The following is a 19,299-nucleotide window of genomic DNA, read 5'->3' as shown; positions in this document are numbered from 1 at the left end:
GATCTTTTACATCCACCTGAGCAGGCAGATGGGGACTCAGATTAACGTCTCAGCTGAAAGCTGGCACCTCCAACAGTGCAGCACTCTCTCAGTACTGCACTGGACTTCAGCCTTGATTCCCCCTGTTAAAAGCAGTTATGATTAGATTACTGCAGAGAAAGAACTTGAAACTGAGCTCTTTCTTAGGCCTAAGCAATGACAGCAGTGACTATTGTCAATGAGCAAAATTTAAAACTGCAAATATTGTAAGCTGCCATTTTTACGTGACAATAGTCACATATATGTCAGTACATATTTTCTGTTTAAAGAATGTGCTTATATTAATGTTTTTCAGTAATGAGCTGGAGTGCAGTGAGAACATTGATCCAAACATGGACAAAAGCGCTGAATTCCAGAGGTGAGGAGACTTGTTGGAGTCATACCTAACACAAGGGAAGATGGTTGTGGTTGTTGGAGACCAATCATCTCAGCCCCAGGAGATCACTGCAGGCATTCCTCAGAGTAGTGACCAAGGGAGGGCTTCAGATTCCTGGGACATTGGGTCTGGCTCTGGGGGAGATGGGACCAGTACAGACTGAACGGGTTGCACCTGAACAGAGGCGGGACTGAGTTCCTTGCGGGACGTTTTGCTAGTGCTGTTGGGGAGTGTTTAAACTAATTTGACAGGGGGATAGGGACCTGAGGGTAGACTCTGCTGGGACAAAATTAGAAATTAAAATGGAAGGCAGAAAATTAATGGATGAATCTGGAAGACAGAGGAAACAAAGGTTAGAAAATAAAAAAAGAGATTGGCAGTACTCAAGTGTATCTATTTCAAAGCAAAGAGTATAGCAAATAAAGCAGATGAGCTGAGAGCACAGATAGACATGTGGCTGTATGATATCATAGCTATTACAGAAACACGGCTTAAGGAGGGACAGGAATGGCAGCTCAATGTTCCTGGTTACAGGGTTTTCAGCCATGATAGGGAGGAGAATAAGAAAGGAGGGGGAGTGGCAATTTTGGTCAAGGAAACTATTACAGCTGTGGGGAGGGATGATATGTTGGAAGATTCATCAAATGAGGCCATTTGGATTGAGCTCAGGAGCAAAAAAGGGGCAATCACACTGCTGGGAGTGTACTATAGACCCCCAAACAGTCAGAGGGAGATAGAAGAGCAGATATGTAGGCAAATTTCTGAGAAGTGCAACATCAAGAGGGCAGTAATAGTAGGGGATTTTAATTACCCCAATATTAACTGGGATAGTTTTAGTATGAAAGAAATTGAGGGGGCAGAATTCTTGAAATAAAAACAAGAAATGCTGGAAATACTCAGCAGGTCTGGCAGCATCTCTGGAGAGAGAAGCAGAATTAACGTTTCAGGTCAGTGACCCTTCATCTGCTTCTCTCTCCGCAGATGCTGCCAGACCTGCTGAGTATTTCCAGAATTTCTTGTTTTTATTTCAGACTTCCAGCATCTGCAGTATTTTGTTTTTATAGCAGAATTCTTGAGGTGCATTCAGGAGAACGTTTTTGCCCAGTATGTAGCAAGTCCAACAAGAGAGGGTGCAGTTTTAGACTTACTTATAGGAAATGAAGATGGGCAGGTGGAAGGAGTGGCAGTGGGAGAGCATTTTGGTGGTAGTCATCATAATTCAGTCAGTTTTGACATACTTATGGAAAAGGACAGAGATAGAACAGGAGGAGTTAGAGTTCTCAATTCAGGCAAGGCCAATTTTACTAAACTGAGGAGTGATTTAGCGAAAGTGGACTTGAAACAGCTATTTGAAAGTAAATCAGTGTCAGAACAGTGGGAGGCATTCAAAGGGGAGATTCAAAGGGTTTAGGGTAAACATGTTCCCACAAAGAAAAAGGGTGAGGTGGCCAAATCTAGAGCACCATGGATGTCAAGGAGCCTACAGGGTAAGATAAGGCAGAAAAGGAAAGCTTATGTCCAATACTGAGAACTCAATACTACAGAAAGCTAAGAGGAGTACAGAAAGTGGAGGGGTGAAATCAAAAAGGAAATTATGAAAGCAAAGAGAGGGCAGGAAAAAATATTGGCAAGCAAAATCAAGGTGAACCCAAAAATGTTTTATCAATACATTAATAGTAAGAGGATAACTAAGGAGAGAGTAGGGCCCATAAAAGACCAAAAAGATAACCTATGTGTAGGAGCGGAAGATGTTGGTATGGTTCTTAATGAATACTTCGTGTCTGTCTTCACAAACGAGGGGGACGATGCAGATATTATAGTTAAGGAGGAAGAGTGTGAAGTATTGGAAGTGATAAACATAGGGAGAGAGGAAGTATTAATGGGATTAACATCCTTGTAAGTTGATAAATCACCAGGGCCAGATGAAATGTATCCTAGGCTATTCAAAGAAGCAAGAGAAGAAATAGCAGAAGGTCTGCCCATCGTTTTCCAGTCCTCACTGGATACAGGCATGGTGCTGTAGGATAGGAGAATTGCTAACGTTGTATCTCTGTTTAAAAAGGGAGCGAAGGATAGACCGAATAATTACAGGCCAGTCAGTCTTACCTCAGTCGTGGGCAAATTATTGGAATCTATTCTGAGAGACAGGATAAACTGTCACTTAGAAAGGCACAGGTTAATCAAGGACAGTCAGCATGGATTTGTTAAGGGAAGATCGTGTTTGACCAATTTGATCGAATTTTCTGAAGAAGTAACAAGGTAGGTGAGGGCAGTGCAGTTGATGTGGTCTACATGGATTTTAGCAAGGCTTTTGACAAGGTCCCACACGGCAGTCTGGTTAAAAAAATAAAATCCAATAGAATCCAGGGAAATGCAGCAAGGTAGATACAAAATTGGCTCAGTGGCAGGAAACAAAGGGTAATTGTTGACGGCTGTTTTTGCAACTGGAGGGCTGTTTCCAGTGGTGTTCTGCAGGGCTCAGTACTGGGTCCCCTGCTTTTTGTGGTATATATTAACGATTTGGACGTAAATGTAGGAGGCATGACCAAGGCGTTTGCGGACAACACTAAGATTGGCCGTGTGGTAGACAGCGAGGAGGATGTGTGTAGGCCGCAGGAAGATATTGATAGTCTGGTCAGATGGGCACAAAAGTGGCAAATGGAATTCAACCTGGAGAAGAGTGAGGTGATGCATTTTGGGAGGTCGAACAAGGCAAATGAATACATGATTAATGGGATAATACTGAGATGTGCAGAGGAAGTGAGGGACCTCGGAGTGAATGTCCACAGATCCCTGAAGGTAGCAGGACAGGTCGATAAGGTGGTTAAGAAGGCATATAGAATCCTTTCATTTATTAGCCGAGATATAGAATACAAGAGCAGGGAGGTTATGGTGGAACTGCATAACTCATTGGTTCAGCCACAACTTGAGTACTGTGTGCAGTTCTGGTCATTTCATTACAGAAAGGATGCAATTGCACTAGAGAGGGTACAGAGGAGATTTCCGAGGATATTGCCAGGACTGGAAACGTGCAGCTATGAGGAAAGATTGGATAGGCTGGGGTTGTTCTCCTTGGAACAGAGAAGGCTGAGGGAGATCTGATTGAAATGTACTAAATTTTGGGCCTGGATAGAGTGGAGGTGAAAGGTCTATTCACCTTAGCAGAGAGGTCAGTGACGAGGGGGCATAGATTTAAAGTGATTGGTAGAAAACTTAGAGGGGAGATGAGGAAAAACTTTTTCACCCAGAGGGTGGTGATGGTCTGAAACTCACTGCCTGAAAGGGTAGTTGAGGCAGAGACCCTCAACTCATTCAAAAGGAGTCTGGATATGCACCTCAGGTGCCATAAGCTGCAGGGCTACGGACCAAATGCTGGAAAATGGGATTAGGATAGATGGATCGTTTTTCAGTCAGCACAGACACAATGGGCCAAGTGGCCTCTTTCTGTGCCTTAAACGTTCTGTGATTCTATGATTCTAAGTGCCAGGCAATGACCAACAAGAGAATCTAATCATCTCCCCTTGACATTCAATGCCATTCCAATCGCTGAATCCCCCACCATCAACATCCTAGGGGTAACCATGGACAAAAAATTTAACTGGACCAACCATATAAATACTGTGGCTACAAGCACAGATCAGACAGATTCTGTGTTGAGCAACTCACCTTCTGACTCCCCAAAGCCTGTCCACCATCCACAAGGCACAAGTAATGCTCTCCACTTGTCTGGATGAGTGCAGTTCCAACAACATTCAGGAAGCTCTACACCATCCAAGATAATGCAGCCTGCTTGATTGGCACCCCATCCACAACCTTAAACATTCTGCACCACAGTGGCACCAATGTGTATCATCTACAAGATGCACTGCAGTAACTTGCCAAGACTCTTTCATTAGTACTTTCCAAACCCGCGACCTCTTCCTCCACGAAGAACAAGGGCTCCAGACACGTGGGAACACCACCACCTGCCAGTGCCCCTCCAAGAGATACGTTATCCTGACGTGGAAACATATCGCCATTCCTTCACTGTCGCTGGGTAAAAATCCTGGAACTCCCTCCCTAACAGCACTGTGGGTGTACAGTGGACTGCAGCGGTTCAAGAAGGCGGCTCACCACCACCTTCTCAAGGGTAATTAGGGATGGGCAATAAATGCTGGCCTTGCTAGCGACGGTCACATCCCAAGAATGAATTAAAAAATTACTAGATTGTCAGTTCATTTAAAATTGGCACAGATCTTATTAAGGATTAAAATCCTGCTGTCAAAAGTCATTTAAGGCCATTTAAGACTGAGATGAGGTGGAATTCTCTACCCCCGAGGGCTGTAGAAGCTCAATCACTGAGCATGTTCAAGACAGAAATCAATAGATTTCTGGAAACTAATGAAATTAAGAGATATGGAGATAGCGGGGAAAAATGGCATAGAAGTAGATGGTCAGCCATGATCTGTTTGAATGGCAGAGCAGGCTCAACGGGCCAATGGCCTACTCTTGCTCCCACTTCCTATGTTTCTATATCCAACAGGAACCCCAAGACCTGTGATGCATTTTAATCCACTGAACTAAAACTCTGCATTATGCAAAAAACATAACGAGTACTAAAAATAATCAGTTTAAAATAGCCATTTATGTACATATTGTAGAGGGAAAGTGATATGTTCTTATGTCTAGCATAAATCAGAAAGCCATACAAACATTTAAAAATGGGACTCGTGGAGCGATTACCAATGCAGGCAAAATATTTTTCAATTGCAGCAATCTGTCGTGGACATCTGTGATTTCCTGCATGGTAAATTCCTGATCTTGGCCACACCTTAACAGCCACGTACTGAGTGCAGGCTAGGCTCCTTCGCACAGGAAGAGAGAGACAATCAGAGGCAACTCACCCCGGATCACTCTCATGTGCCCCACTGGTCTCTTACAAGCGCCAATGGTAGAGTCCTGGGAGTAGGCTGCCTGCCTGTCTGTCTGCCTTCTCAGCCGAGGTATAGTGTAAGCTGCGGGGAAACCTAAAAGAGGGGAAGAACATTTTTAAAATGGGAAATCTTTTTTAAAAATCTAAAATTGTATTCAAAAAGCTGCAGTGGTCTTGCATTTGATATTTTGGTAAGAGCCACTGACAATGGTGGCACTACAAGCGAGTGTGGGAATGACCAGTGTGGAGATCTGCGTTCTGATGGGTGAGGATCAGATAGAAAGCACAAACTCTAGAGTGCTTCTTATTCAGCCCGCAGCTCTACAGTATGGCTGAGCACAGATTGATTCCTGGGTGAGCTCCACGATTCCAAACCAAAACGAGTGATCTCTTAAGAATCGACCCAGTTGTTTTAATGTGTACATGAACCTTATGTTCTAGTATCTCCAGGATTCTCAAAATGCCCCAGTTCATTGTAAGGATGTTTTCAAAGTGGAAAGCATGGTTGATAATGTCCCCAACCAGTTCTGGCCTGACCTGCCTTCCATGGACCATTCTACACTGTGGTGTTCATTCTACATTCAGCAGCCACTGCATATAGTCTGATTCAGGAAGTCACAGAATTTTTTTTTTAAATTGGGAAATGACTGCAGATTCCTCAGAATGTTGCAACGGGCATTTGCCCCTGAAGTTATGGGACACGTTTTCAACAAAATTCACCTCCAACAGGTGCATAATTTTTGAAGTGATATAGACAGAGTCTCACTCGCTGGGAGTTCAGATCAGAGAATTGAGCAAAGCTGATTCACAGAGCTCCTGAGTTTCCAATTACAGAAATTAATGAGCATAAAATTGTGAATGTCACAAATTGGGCTTGTTGACCCTTTCATGTGATTCACTGATCCCTATTACTGGGGAGCGAGGGATAACTGGAGACTAATCTTGCCAAATTACTCTTTAAATATCACTTTGAATGGTACATCACGTAAAGCTGCAGGCATTGTGCTGATTGCTCCCTTACTCCTGACACCAACAGTGGGCAGAAGTTTCATATGTTTCTTAACTATGTTATGGACATTTTCTCATGGTAGTACATATCAAAAGACATGTAGTTAGGCAGGACTATGGGTTAGTGCATTTTGTCTCTGAAAAAATTCAGGTTTGAATCCAGTCAGAGCAATGAGTCTTTTTGATCTGCTGACAGCAAGGGTTCTAACCTGAAACTGGTTTGAGAAGTTTCATCTGAAGTCAAATTAGGAAGATAGATACAATTGAAACCTATCCAAAATGTAGTATTATTTGGCACCATGTTGGTAATCTCACACACTGAGATAACATGTGGGAGAATGTAAAATATGCACTGGTTGCAGATGGAGTGCTTTGCTGATGTTGGGATTAGAGTATTGTAGTGCAGAATCAGTGATCCTGTACTCCCACAGAGGACAGTACTTGAAGGGAGTGCAAGTTGAAGAGAGGGCTGCAGGACTGGATCTCTGATTCTTCTATCAGTGTTCTCTTTGAACATAGCTCTCTATTGGGTGCACAGAATCGGTGAATTACCCTTATGTCAGTACCATGCTGCATTATGCTGTTTGTCTCTTTTGGCTTGAAAAGCAATACTGTACTTTATATTGGCCCTTGGAAATAACAATATCATACAATCATAGATCACTTGGAATGGAAGCATGGTTGTTACCAGCTTTTATGAACATAGTATTGAAAAAAATAATTATATACACCACAAATGTGAAGCATAAACAGAATAATCAACCTTAGAGTGGTGGAATACTAAAAACAAATTCAATGCAGGATATTGGAAAACATATATGCCAAGCATTGTAGGATACGGTTCTACACAGCTGGTGAACTCTTTTCCCATATTTGATTGTTCCTATCGCCTATTTTACTGTGTAACATTTTAAAACATTCTTATAAACCTGAGATATCTGGAAGATAAAAATCTCTGATAAAGCATAGGTGAAATTTGATACCTGAAAATTAATTATAATTAACATGATTTCAATGCACTGTGAGAGACATTAAAGATGGGTTAACTGACACATGCATTTAATTTCTCCTAGCTCCAACTTGACTTGGATTTGTATGTGTGTGAATACTCCAGAAAAGATGGTACTAGTGTTTACTGCCTATGCTGATTGAATTTACTTCAAAGGAGCTTGTTTCCTTACCATAATTAATGGCATTGTTCTTTTCACATGAAATAATTTGTTCCATTGTACAGTTTTGTATGATTGATGACAACATGTGGTCATATATGCTGCAATCGATGACTGACATCTGTTCAGCACTGTAAATTGTGCTCATGTGTGTAGTATTATTGATGTCATCTGAGAATCACTACATCAAAAGAATTAAGTGTCAGAACCAACACTTCAATTAAGTGTTAACAGCAGGAGATTATCACTTGCCTCAATGTAAATACGTTTGGCCAATGTGATAATATCTATCATCTTGAAGAGAGAGGCTATGTGAATGTATATTAAATTTAATGAACGGGTTCTTCTTTTCTTTCTTTTGGGCCTCCTTATCTCGAGAGACAATGGATACGCGCCTGGAGGTGGTCAGTGGTTTGTGAAGCAGCGCCTGGAGTGGCTATAAAGGCCAATTCTGGAGTGACAGGCTCTTCCACAGGTGCTGCAGAGAAATTTGTTTGTTGGGGCTGTTGCACAGTTGGCTCTCCCCTTGCGCCTCTGTCTTTTTTCCTGCCAACTACTAAGTCTCTTCGACTCGCCACAATTTAGCCCTGTCTTTATGGCTGCCCGCCAGCTCTGGCGAATGCTGGCAACTGACTCCCACGACTTGTGATCAATGTCACACGATTTCATGTCGCGTTTGCAGACGTCTTTATAACGGAGACATGGACGGCCGGTGGGTCTGATACCAGTGGCGAGCTCGCTGTACAATGTGTCTTTGGGGATCCTGCCATCTTCCATGCGGCTCACATGGCCAAGCCATCTCAAGCGCCGCTGACTCAGTAGTGTGTATAAGCTGGGGATGTTGGCCGCTTCAAGGACTTCTGTGTTGGAGATATAGTCCTGCCACCTGATGCCAAGTATTCTCCGAAGGCAGCGAAGATGGAATGAATTGAGACGTCGCTCTTGGCTGGCATACGTTGTCCAGGCCTCGCTGCCGTAGAGCAAGGTACTGAGGACACAGGCCTGATACACTCGGACTTTTGTGTTCCGTGTCAGTGCGCCATTTTCCCACACTCTCTTGGCCAGTCTGAACATAGCAGTGGAAGCCTTACCCATGCGCTTGTTGATTTCTGCATCTAGAGACAGGTTACTGGTGATAGTTGAGCCTAGGTAGGTGAACTCTTGAACCACTTCCAGAGCGTGGTCGCCAATATTGATGGATGGAGCATTTCTGACATCCTGCCCCATGATGTTCGTTTTCTTGAGGCTGATGGTTAGGCCAAATTCATTGCAGGCAGACGCAAACCTGTCGATGAGACTCTGCAGGCATTCTTCAGTGTGAGATGTTAAAGCAGCATCGTCAGCAAAGAGGAGTTCTCTGATGAGGACTTTCCGTACTTTGGACTTCGCTCTTAGACGGGCAAGGTTGAACAACCTGCCCCCTGATCTTGTGTGGAGGAAAATTCCTTCTTCAGAGGATTTGAACGCATGTGAAAGCAGCAGGGAGAAGAAAATCCCAAAAAGTGTGGGTGCGAGAACACAGCCCTGTTTCACACCACTCAGGATAGGAAAGGGGTCTGATGAGGAGCCACCATGTTGAATTGTGCCTTTCATATTGTCATGGAATGAGGTGATGATACTTAGTAGCTTTGGTGGACATCCGATCTTTTCTAGTAGTCTGAAGAGACCACGTCTGCTGACGAGGTCAAAGGCTTTGGTGAGATCAATGAAAGCAATGTAGAGGGGCATCTGTTGTTCACGGCATTTCTCCTGTATCTGACGAAGGGAGAACAGCATGTCAATAGTCGATCTCTCTGCACGAAAGCCACACTGTGCCTCAGGGTAGACGCGCTCGGCCAGCTTCTGGAGCCTGTTCAGAGCGACTCGAGCAAAGACTTTCCCCACTATGCTGAGCAGGGAGATTCCACGGTAGTTGTTGCAGTCACCGCGGTCACCTTTGTTTTTATAGAGGGTGATGATGTTGGCATCGCACATGTCCTGGGGTACTGCTCCCTCGTCCCAGCACAGGCATAGCAGTTCATGTAGTGCTGAGAGTATAGCAGGCTTGGCACTCTTGATTATTTCAGGGGTAATGCTGTCCTTCCCAGGGGCTTTTCCGCTGGCTAGGGAATCAATGGCATCACTGAGTTCCGATTTGGTTGGCTGTATGTCCAGCTCATCCATGACTGGTAGAGGCTGGGCTGCATTGAGGGCAGTCTCAGTGACAGCATTCTCCCTGGAGTACAGTTCTAGGTAGTGCTCAACCCAGCAGTCCATCTGTTTGCGTTGGTCAGTGATTATGTCCCCCGATTTAGATTTGAGGGGGGTGATCTTCTTGATGGTTGGCCCAAGAGCTCTCTTCATGCCATCATACATTTCTCTTGTTTCCGGTGTCTGAGGCCAGCTGAATATGACTGCATAGGTGTTGCCAGTAGTCGTTTGCGCAACGCCTAGCTGTTCTTTGTGCAGTACTTCTGGCTGCTTTAAGTGCTGCGGATGTTAAATCGCTGGGGGCTTTCTTGTAGTTCAAAAGTGCAATGCGCTTAGCGGCTATGACAGGTTCCAGCTCTTCATTATGAGATTGAAACCAGTCTGCATTTCTCTTCGCACTTTTGCCGTAGGTGGTCAAAGCTGACTCATAGATGGCGTCTCTGATGTGGGCCCACTTGGTCTCAGCATCCCCTGTGGGAGTGTTTTGAAGGGCTGTTACAAGTGAATTTAGAAATTTTTGTAACAGCTGTGGGTGAGAAATTCTGCTCGTGTTGATGCGCGGGTGGCCCTTCTGCTTGGAATGATGCAACTTCTTTGGTCTGAGTCTAACCTTGCTGCAGACCAGGGAGTGGTCGGTGTCGCAGTCCGCACTGTGGAAGCTGCGTGTGATTTGAACACTGTTTAAGGCGGCTCGCCTTGTGACAATGAGGTCTAGCTGGTGCTATGTGAATGTATATTAAATTTAATGAACGGGTTACTATGAGCAATTTAGCATTTTTATGAGCACAGAATGGAAAAGGAAAGCTTCTGGATCATGGGTATAAGGTCTGCTTGCTAGAAGTGCTGTTGAGAGAAAACAGTTCTATAAAAGTTCTAAATTGCAACAGGATACATAGATTTTTCATGTTAAGCCATTTCAGTCTGAAAATTCTGGAAGGAACAGTAATTAATGTAACTCTTTAAAAGAAATTTCATATAAATTCCAGATAGTTAGACAAGTTACATTATGCAACAGTCTTAAATAGAGAAAAGTACACATTTATTGGCTGTGGAAAGGGAACCTACCAGCTATGTGGTTGGCGATCCTCGTTAATGGTTTGGGCGGTAAGGCAGGGGGTTGTTTAGGATGGGATTGTTGCTTTGCGGGGGTTTCCTCGATATCACAGTGGAAAGCTACAGACTTTTTAGGGGGCAGTAGCAAGGGCGGTTTAGTTGATGGATCCTGTTCAGGGACTAATGCCCTGTTATCTGCGGGACTATCTTCTGCAGCTAGAGGACACAAACAGAATTAGAGATATTTAAAATAGGCAAGCAAAGAATGACAGAATTCAAGGATCACATCAAAAAGTTCAGTATGCTTAACAAGTGACAAAACAGTAGATAAAAGAACAAATGGTTAAACATAACATCCAAGCTCTGCAACCTTTTCCCCTGCCTACTTAAAATTACAACTGTCAAATCTACTTAACATTTCTGTTTGGAGTACTAACGCTCAAATCATTGGGGAAGATTTACAGTATTATTTTTAGCAGACCAGCTGCTCTTGATCAAACAATCAATCCTCCTAACATCAAATATATCTCATTGAAAGGTTTGCTCCCACCAGGAACTGTTTCACTCTGTTATTGTTCATAGGGTAGGGAGCCTCAACTGGTAAGAAGCCATGTCTGAAATTTGGGTGTTGCCCACGATTTTAAAATGGTTGGATAACTATGGTCAGTTCATTCTCATATTTTTGATATGCGCTCACAGTGGGTGAGACTCGTTCTGGAAGCACAATCAAAAAATAACCATTTTATTCCTGGTGCAGAGTTTCTCATTGTGAGGCAAATATTGGATATTCAGGGATGAAAACCCATGAGGTCTATTGAAAATTATGCAGAACATGCTGACTTCACACCTGTCTTCTTGACAAGTATTCCCAGTGCATGAGGCGCTGGGTCAGGAATGTTAATTCGCAAAGTCTACGGCCGGAATTTTTTTGGCTCCTGCCGACTCCGGGGCAGCCGGGTCGGAAGCGGCCGAGAAATCGGACTCCGCTCCGCGCCACTGACCCACTGGCATCACGTGCAGCACTGCCAATTAGGAGCCCCTCGGCGTATTCGGCACCCGATAAGGCATGCACGGCTGGCTGAATCAGTGGATTTGGGGGCAGGGCCAATGTCAGCCCTTTAAACGGGCAGACAGCAATACAATGGAGCAGATGCTCAGGGGAATACAGCAGAGGAGGAGTTGTGAGTGTAACTGCCAAGGTGACCAGCTGACTGGAAAGTAAAGAAGTGAAGGAAGAGTGACAGTGCCCAGAGGCAGGAAAGGGGCAAACATTTGAAGACGAAATCCAGAGCGATGGAGGGGGGAAGGTTCACCACAGCCCCCAGATTCTCAGAGGAATCTCTGCAGGTCCTCCTCCAGGCGTTGGAGGCGAGGTGTGACATATTATTCAACGCCGATGCCAAAGAAGGCCCACAGAAGTGACCAAGAGGGCCTGGCTGGAGGTCGCCAAGGAGGTCAGCAGCCACTGTGTGGTACGGAGGACATGGCTCCAATACCGCTGGTGGCTCAATGACCTGCTTCGCTCTGCCTGCGTAAGGGGTACTCCTCATTAATCTCATTGTGAATGTGTCAGGGAAGGGTCAGTCTGTCCTAACGATGCAAGGTGGAAACCAGCAATGAGCAGTCCTTGCCTGCTGCATTGTATTGGGACGCAAGATGGGCAGGTCTGGGATGCATGGTGATCCAATAGTGTTTAAATTGGGCACTGTATTGCAGTCGCGCTGAAATGCAACAACAAACCCAATGGGTGAGGGTGTGAGAGACCAAATCATATGTCTAAACTAGGTGTGCTTGTTTAAATAGGAGAAGAGGGCTCACAATGCCTGAGAGAGGTCCCGGACTGGTGATGGTCAGGGCAATCAGACATACCTGACCAGTATGGAGGAGGATGCCTTGATGCTGGCAGGGGAGGTCGGAGGACGCGTCGTGGCAGATGGCGAGGTTGGCGGCCTTGGTCGTCAGAGTTAGTGAGCCATAATGTGGTGAGAGGGTGTAAGTGGGGGGGGGGGGGGGGGAGTTGGGGGGACAGTTGAAGTGGTGATTGTCTCATGCCCTTAGCCGTGCTAATTAAGGTTTATTCACATGAATGTGTACGAACTGCAGTAAGAGACAAGTGCTTAAATCTGTGGTGCTGATTAATCTGATTTTCCCTGCAGGTGAAACACATCAGTGGCCAGGAGGGGCCTCAGAGGCTCAATAGTCCCCCTCTGAGAATAAGGAGATCACCTCAGAGGGTGCACCATCACATCATCGCACCTCACCAAGCCCCAGCGCAGAGACTTCCATCACGGTTGGGATTCTGTCTCCGCGGAAACTACAGGTGTTATCACAGCACAGTCGCTGGACCAGCCACCAGAGGAAGAACCGACTGATGCCTCACACACTCGGAGGAGTGTGGGAGGCAAGGCCAGTGCAGAGCCACAAGCTGATGACGCGCCTCTGAGAACATCCAGTCGGCGGGAGATGTTGCAGGTTCACATGCGGTGCATGAACATCTGGCGGAGTTGCCAGAGATGCTGCGAGCCATAGAACATATCCTGGAAACTTCCATCCAGGGCATGTCAGCTGCAAACTCTCAGGCATTTGTCCAACAGGCATCCTCCGTTGACAGATTGGCGGCTGCAGTGGAGGGGCCATCTGTGATCTCAGGGAGTGCAGCCTCCCTGGACCAGGCCATCAGGGTGCAAATTCAGATGCGCATGTGGCAGGTCGAGGCTGCTCATACCTCTGAGGCCAGCTTTGAGGACCAGTCGAGCCTCAGGAAGGCAGAGGGGCAGCAGCCTCCTCTCAGGACACTCCTGATGCATCCTGCAGCCCCTTGCTCCCACTGCTACTGACAGGTCAACCACAAAGTCCCAGGGTGTTAGAAGGTGCACCTGATATTTCTCATGAGCACCCTGATATGCCGCGGCCTGCACAGGTGCGAGCAGGCAGAGGACTTCCGCCAAAGTCATCAAGAGCAGGACGGCAGCCCGATCAGCCACCTGCCTCTGGTGAGTTTTGTGGCGAGGGATCGTCCACATGTAAGAGCACCCGCAAACGTCTGAAGAAATCACAGTAACATTACTCCTGGTTCACTGGGTTACCTTCTGATTATTTATTTCAATTGCACATTATATCACTGTAAATAAAATTGTGATTTGAACATTTAACTTTGCATATGTCATCTATGAGGTAGCATCAGACATCGTTGTGCTGCTGAAGAAGTTATATATGAGATGTCACACACTTGGGTTGGGTTCATCGTGACATGATGTTTTTAATCTGATCATCTCTTCCACTGGATGTGCGTGGCATTTGCCTCTTGCAATCCCACAATGGCTCAGCGCATGCCACAATGTGAAATCTTTGCATTGAGTAATCCTCTCAAGAGAAACGCCTGCCTATTAGGGCATCCCGGGTCTCTCTTGCTCTTAATTCCAGAGGACGTTCTGCTTCCTCTACCATACCATCATGTGGATGTTGCCCATCATCCTCATCAGAAACTCCATCTTCATCTGATGACACCTCACAGTTAACTTGAATCTCCTCAATGGCATCTCACCTTTCCATTGCCAGGTTATGCAAGGCGCAACAAACGACAATAATCCTGGATACCCGTGCTGGCGGGTATTGCAGTGCTCCACCTGAGCGGTCCAGACACCTGAATTCCATCTTGAGCAGGCCAATTGTTGTTTCGATTGTCACTCTGGTGGCCGCATGGCTCTCATTGAAGCATTCTTCAGCATGACCCTTTGGGATTCTCACGGGTGTCATCAGCCATGTCTTCAAAGGATAGCCCCTGTCGCCAAGTATCTAATCTTCCAGTCTGTCTGGGGGACAGAAAAGAGCAGGAACCTGAGAGTTTCTGAGAATGTATGCATCGTGGCAACCCCCTGGGTGCCATGAACAAACCTGCATGATTCTCTTGTGATGATTGCATACAAGCTGAATGTTCAATGAATGGAAGCCTTTTCGGCTAATGAATGACCTGCTGGTGATCTAATTGTCACATGCGTACAGTCTATCATGCCCTGAACCATTGGGAACCCAGCTATTGTGCTGAATCCTCTTGCTCGTTCAGCCTGGCTGGTGTTGTCCGTTTTGAAACTAATGAAATTGTTAGCACATCTGAACAGTGCTTCAGTCACAACCTTTATGCAGTGGTGTGCAGCTACTTGGGAGATTCCACACGGGTCTGCCGTCGAAGCTTGGAAAGAGCCACACGCATAAAGGTTAAGAGCGACGGTCACCTTTAGAGCGACCGGCATTGGATGGCCACTGAGGCAGTTTGAGGCTACATCCACTGCCACCATCTCACAAAGAAATGTCACAGTCTCAAGCGACAGATGCAGACTTCTTCTCCACTGGTGTTCCGAAAGGTGCAGATAGCTCAGACACGGTCGGTATACCCTGCCTGTTGGATAGGCACATCTCCTGACATGTGGTCACTCTCACCCGACTCTGCCACCTGCTCCCCCTCCCACATAACTGGGAGCCACTTGACCAGCTGATTGTGCATACCCATGCCCAGTTGTCCTTCTGTCCCTGATTGGGGCATGGTCCTCCTCCTCTGAAGTGCTGCCTCCAAAATGCACAATTCCCATCGTTGGACTGGTTACCAGATTCAATGACGAAATCGCTTAAGTTCCAGCTGTCAGGACAGGCACACACAACCCCCTTCCTTCCACTCACTGACTCAGGACAGATAGGGCTGAGCTGCAGTGAGCCAGACTCAGTTGGAGCCCTCTGCACAAGCTACAAATGCCTACAATTTATATAAAACACAGAAACTTTCACAAATAAGCAACACCAAAAACTTTACCTGCAAGACCCACACTGATTGCCTGCCTTCCACCCTTTTAAAGCTGCCAGGTCTCCGACACTATCAGTGACCCGAGTTACGGCCGTAAAATCAGATGGCGACATAAATTTCCAGTCAATTGGCTTCTCAAATATGTTAATTACCTTGAAATTACTTGCGGTCGGGTGTGTGTGCGGTGACTCGATCGCGCCCGACTTCCTAGATCATCTGTGCATGATGATGCCGGGGACCCGACCCGACATCATCGGACGCCATTTTACCACCCGGCGCCTCCGAACAGACCTGATTAAGGTAGGTACAATGCCGGCCCACCTGCTCTAGAGGGCAATTGTTTTTAAACAATTTTATTTTAAGAAAGAAATCAAGAGAATACAGCAAAGTGCAGCATATTTTTTAAAAAATCAAAGCAATCTCAATTACATAGGGAAAAGGGAGCGTGAGGTATACAAAATTATGAGGGGCAGAGCTAGTATAGACAGGAAGAAACTTTTTCCCTTAGCAGATTTGTCAATAACCAGGGGGCATAGATTTAAGGTAAGGGGCAGGAGGTTTAGAACGGATTTGAGGAAAAAAAATTTCACCCAGAGGGTGGCTGGAATCTGGAACGCACTGCTTGCAGGGGTGGTAGAGGCAGGAACCCTCACAATATTTAAGAAGTATTTAGTTGAGCACTTGAAACGCCACAGCATACAAGGCTATGGGCCTAGTGCTGGTAAATGGGATTAGAAATAGACAGACTTGATGGCTGGCATGGACACAATGGACCGAAGGGCCTGTTTCTGTGCTGCATAACTCTATGACTCTATGAGATTCCTTTTTTGAAATATAGTAATATGATGTGCACATTTCAGTTCAGCATACAAAGGAAAAATCTTGCTCGTCTTTCTCCCATGTGTAATATTCATTTTATACTTCAACAATGCAGGTAACATATACAGTAATAAACAGACTATGCCACTTAAAACATGGTTCAGAATTGGTTATAAGGCAGGGATACATAATGGGCTTGAATTTCCTCAGTATTTGCACTCAAGCAAGTAGTACCAGGATGAAAATCAATTACATGGATGAAAAGATCGAGGAATTTTGGGCATGAGTTCTACATGGCTATTGCTAGAAAGTCAATGTTTATAGTGCATCTGATAGTTGTCCTTGAAAAGGTGGTGGTGGGCCTTTATTTCCTAACGGCTGCGGTCCATGTGATGAAGGTACTCCCACAGTGCTGTTGCTAGGGAGTTCCTGGACTTTGGACACAGTGGCAAAGAAGGAATGGCGATATGTACAATACACCCAAATTTCCTTGATCTTTTACGGCTGCCTACTGTCATCACAAGGTGAGACTAGTGGTGTCCTGCAAGGATCTCAGGATCTGACAAGTGGTGTCGTGCAAGGATCTGTGTTGGGGCCTCACCTATTCATTGTATTTATTAATGACTTAGATGTTGGGATAGAAAGCTACATATGCAAGTTTGCCAATGACACAAAGATAGGCAACAATGTAAGCAGTATAGATAGAATCATAAAATTATGAAGATATATTAATAGATTAAATTAATGAAAAAAACTATGGCAAATGGATTTCAATGTACGTAAATGTGAGGTCATCTAGTTTGGGCCTAAAAGGATAGAACCAAGGTACTTTCTAAATGGTGAAAAGATGGAAATAGTGGAGGTCCAAAGAGACTTGTGGGTCCATGTACATTGTTACGAGGGTTTCCATTTTTTTGTTAAAACTTGAGAATCTATATTTTAAAAACTGAAAAGGATTCCATGGATGGTAGAATCTTGAAGAACCTGAACATTGGGTGTTTTTCTTAAAAAAGTTACCAGAAGGTTTGGACTGAATGTAAATGAGTTTAGTGGAAAGCGCCTGTTGCAAAGAACCCAGCAGGGGGTTGTGTTGTGATCCTGAAAGAGCTATTTAGAAGGAAATGACAAGTCAAGATTTATGGTTGCCACACGACTTGCCTCTGGAAAGGTTTTAGGTTCATTCTGAACTCTTAAAAAGCCAGTTGGTGTTTGGCCTGGAATAAAAACAGAAAGGAGTTGCTGTGTGCCGGCAGGAGAAGACAGCTGATAACTTTCTCTCTTTAAAAAATCCCTGCAACTTTTGTACTGTTGTCTCCTGTATTTGAAGAAATCCTGCATGTTTGCAGAAACCTTGCATCTTTGAAGAAACTTTGCATTGAATGTGTGAGAATTGAAACTTATGTGAAACCTTCTGTGCTGAATCTCTTTTGAAAGCCTACCCAAATGGACCATCAACATCGCCTGGAAAGAATTAGGAAGATTCCTAGTGGCAGCCACCAATTCACCTTTAAGACACCTCGCCAAAACAAAGGACTTCCTTCCATACCTTCTTTTAAGCCTAAGTGGGTTTTTGTTTTGTATTCTTTCTATTTCTTTGCAACAGCTGAAATGAAAATCCCCTTTCTTCTGGTGAACTGGTTTTTGTATGCATGTGTGTGTGTGAGGGCTAGGATAAATAAGGGGCTTTAATATTTCAATTCATGCTTATGTTTATGTCATTATTGGTTAAGACTTGGTTTATAATAAATGGATAATTTTGTTCTTTATCAAAGAAACCTGGTTGGTGTGCTTTATTCTGAGTAAAAGTAGAGTATCTGATTGTTTCAGTAAGTGGGAAAATTTAAATATATGTTGTGACCAGTAGAGAAGGGAGACAGAATGAACAGTGCACTCCTCCCGCCTCGGTCATAACATATTAACTGGGGGCTCGTCTGGGATTAAACCCAACACCAACAACTTTCAATTGTAAGTGGGTAATAATAATTGAAAAAGGAAAATAAAAGAACCATGTTTCTTGTGTAATAAAGTCGAAACACCAGAATGTTTTTCCTCAGCAGGTCTGGCAGCATCTGTGGAAAGAGAAGCAGAGTTAACGTTTCGGGTCAGTGACCCTTCTTCGGAACTGACAAATATTAGAAAAGTCACAGATTATAAACAAGTGAGGTGGGGGTTGGGCAAGAGATAACAAAGGAGAAGGTGCAGATTGGACCAGGCCACATAGCTGACCAAAAGGTCACGGAGCAAAGGCAAACAATATGTTAATGGTGTGTTGAAAGACAAAGCATTAGTACAGATTAGGTGTGAATATACTGAATATTGAACATCAGCAAGTGCAAACCTGAAGAAAAACAACCTGAAAAAAACAGTGGGTGAGCAAACTGAACAAACTAAGATGAACTGAAATAAATACAAAAAAAGATTGTAAAAAATGTAAAAAGGAATGCCAAAAAAAAAGGAAGAAAAAATAACTAAAAATGAAAGTAAAGTGGGGGGCTGTCATGCTCTGAAATTATTGAACTCAATGTTCAGACCGGCAGGCTGTAGTGTGCCTAATCGGTAGATGAGATGCTGTTCCTCGAGCTTGCGTTGATGTTCACTGGAACACTGCAGCAATCCCAGGACAGAGATGTGAGCATGAGAGCAGGGGGGAGTGTTGAAATGGCAAGCAACCGGAAGCTCAGGGTCCTGCTTGCGGACTGAGCGGAGATGTTCCGCAAAGCGGTCACCCAGTCTGCGCTTGGTCTCCTCAATGTAGAGGAGACCACACTGTGAGCAGCGAATACAGTATACTACATTGAAAGAAGTACAAGTAAATCGCTGCTTCACCTGAAAGGAGTGTTTGGGGCCTGGGATAGTGAGGAGAGAGGAGGTAAAGGGACAGGTATTACACCTCCTGCGATTGCAAGGGAAGGTGCCCTGGGACGGGGACAAGGTGGTG

General features: G+C 44.9%; 1 protein-coding gene across 10 annotated transcripts in view; it reads right to left on the bottom strand.

Annotated features, from left to right (window-relative positions):
• The window catches only part of LOC137384353 (phosphatase and actin regulator 1-like), an 859,907-nt gene that overhangs the window by 255,182 nt on the left and 585,426 nt on the right, over positions 1-19,299 (bottom strand). For all 10 annotated transcript variants that reach the window (XM_068058280.1, XM_068058345.1, XM_068058335.1 and 7 more), the window contains 2 exons: positions 10,760-10,963; positions 5,299-5,421 (listed from right to left, as the gene is read on the bottom strand). In XM_068058280.1, the coding sequence (XP_067914381.1) occupies positions 5,299-5,421; positions 10,760-10,963 (327 nt within the window). The remainder of the gene's footprint in view (positions 1-5,298; positions 5,422-10,759; positions 10,964-19,299) is intronic.

This window comes from Heterodontus francisci, chromosome 2 (genome assembly GCF_036365525.1).
Source record: "Heterodontus francisci isolate sHetFra1 chromosome 2, sHetFra1.hap1, whole genome shotgun sequence".
Lineage (NCBI taxonomy): Eukaryota > Metazoa > Chordata > Chondrichthyes > Heterodontiformes > Heterodontidae > Heterodontus > Heterodontus francisci.
The sequence above is the reverse complement of the archived record's forward strand: the minus strand, read 5'-3'. Positions and strand labels throughout refer to the sequence as shown.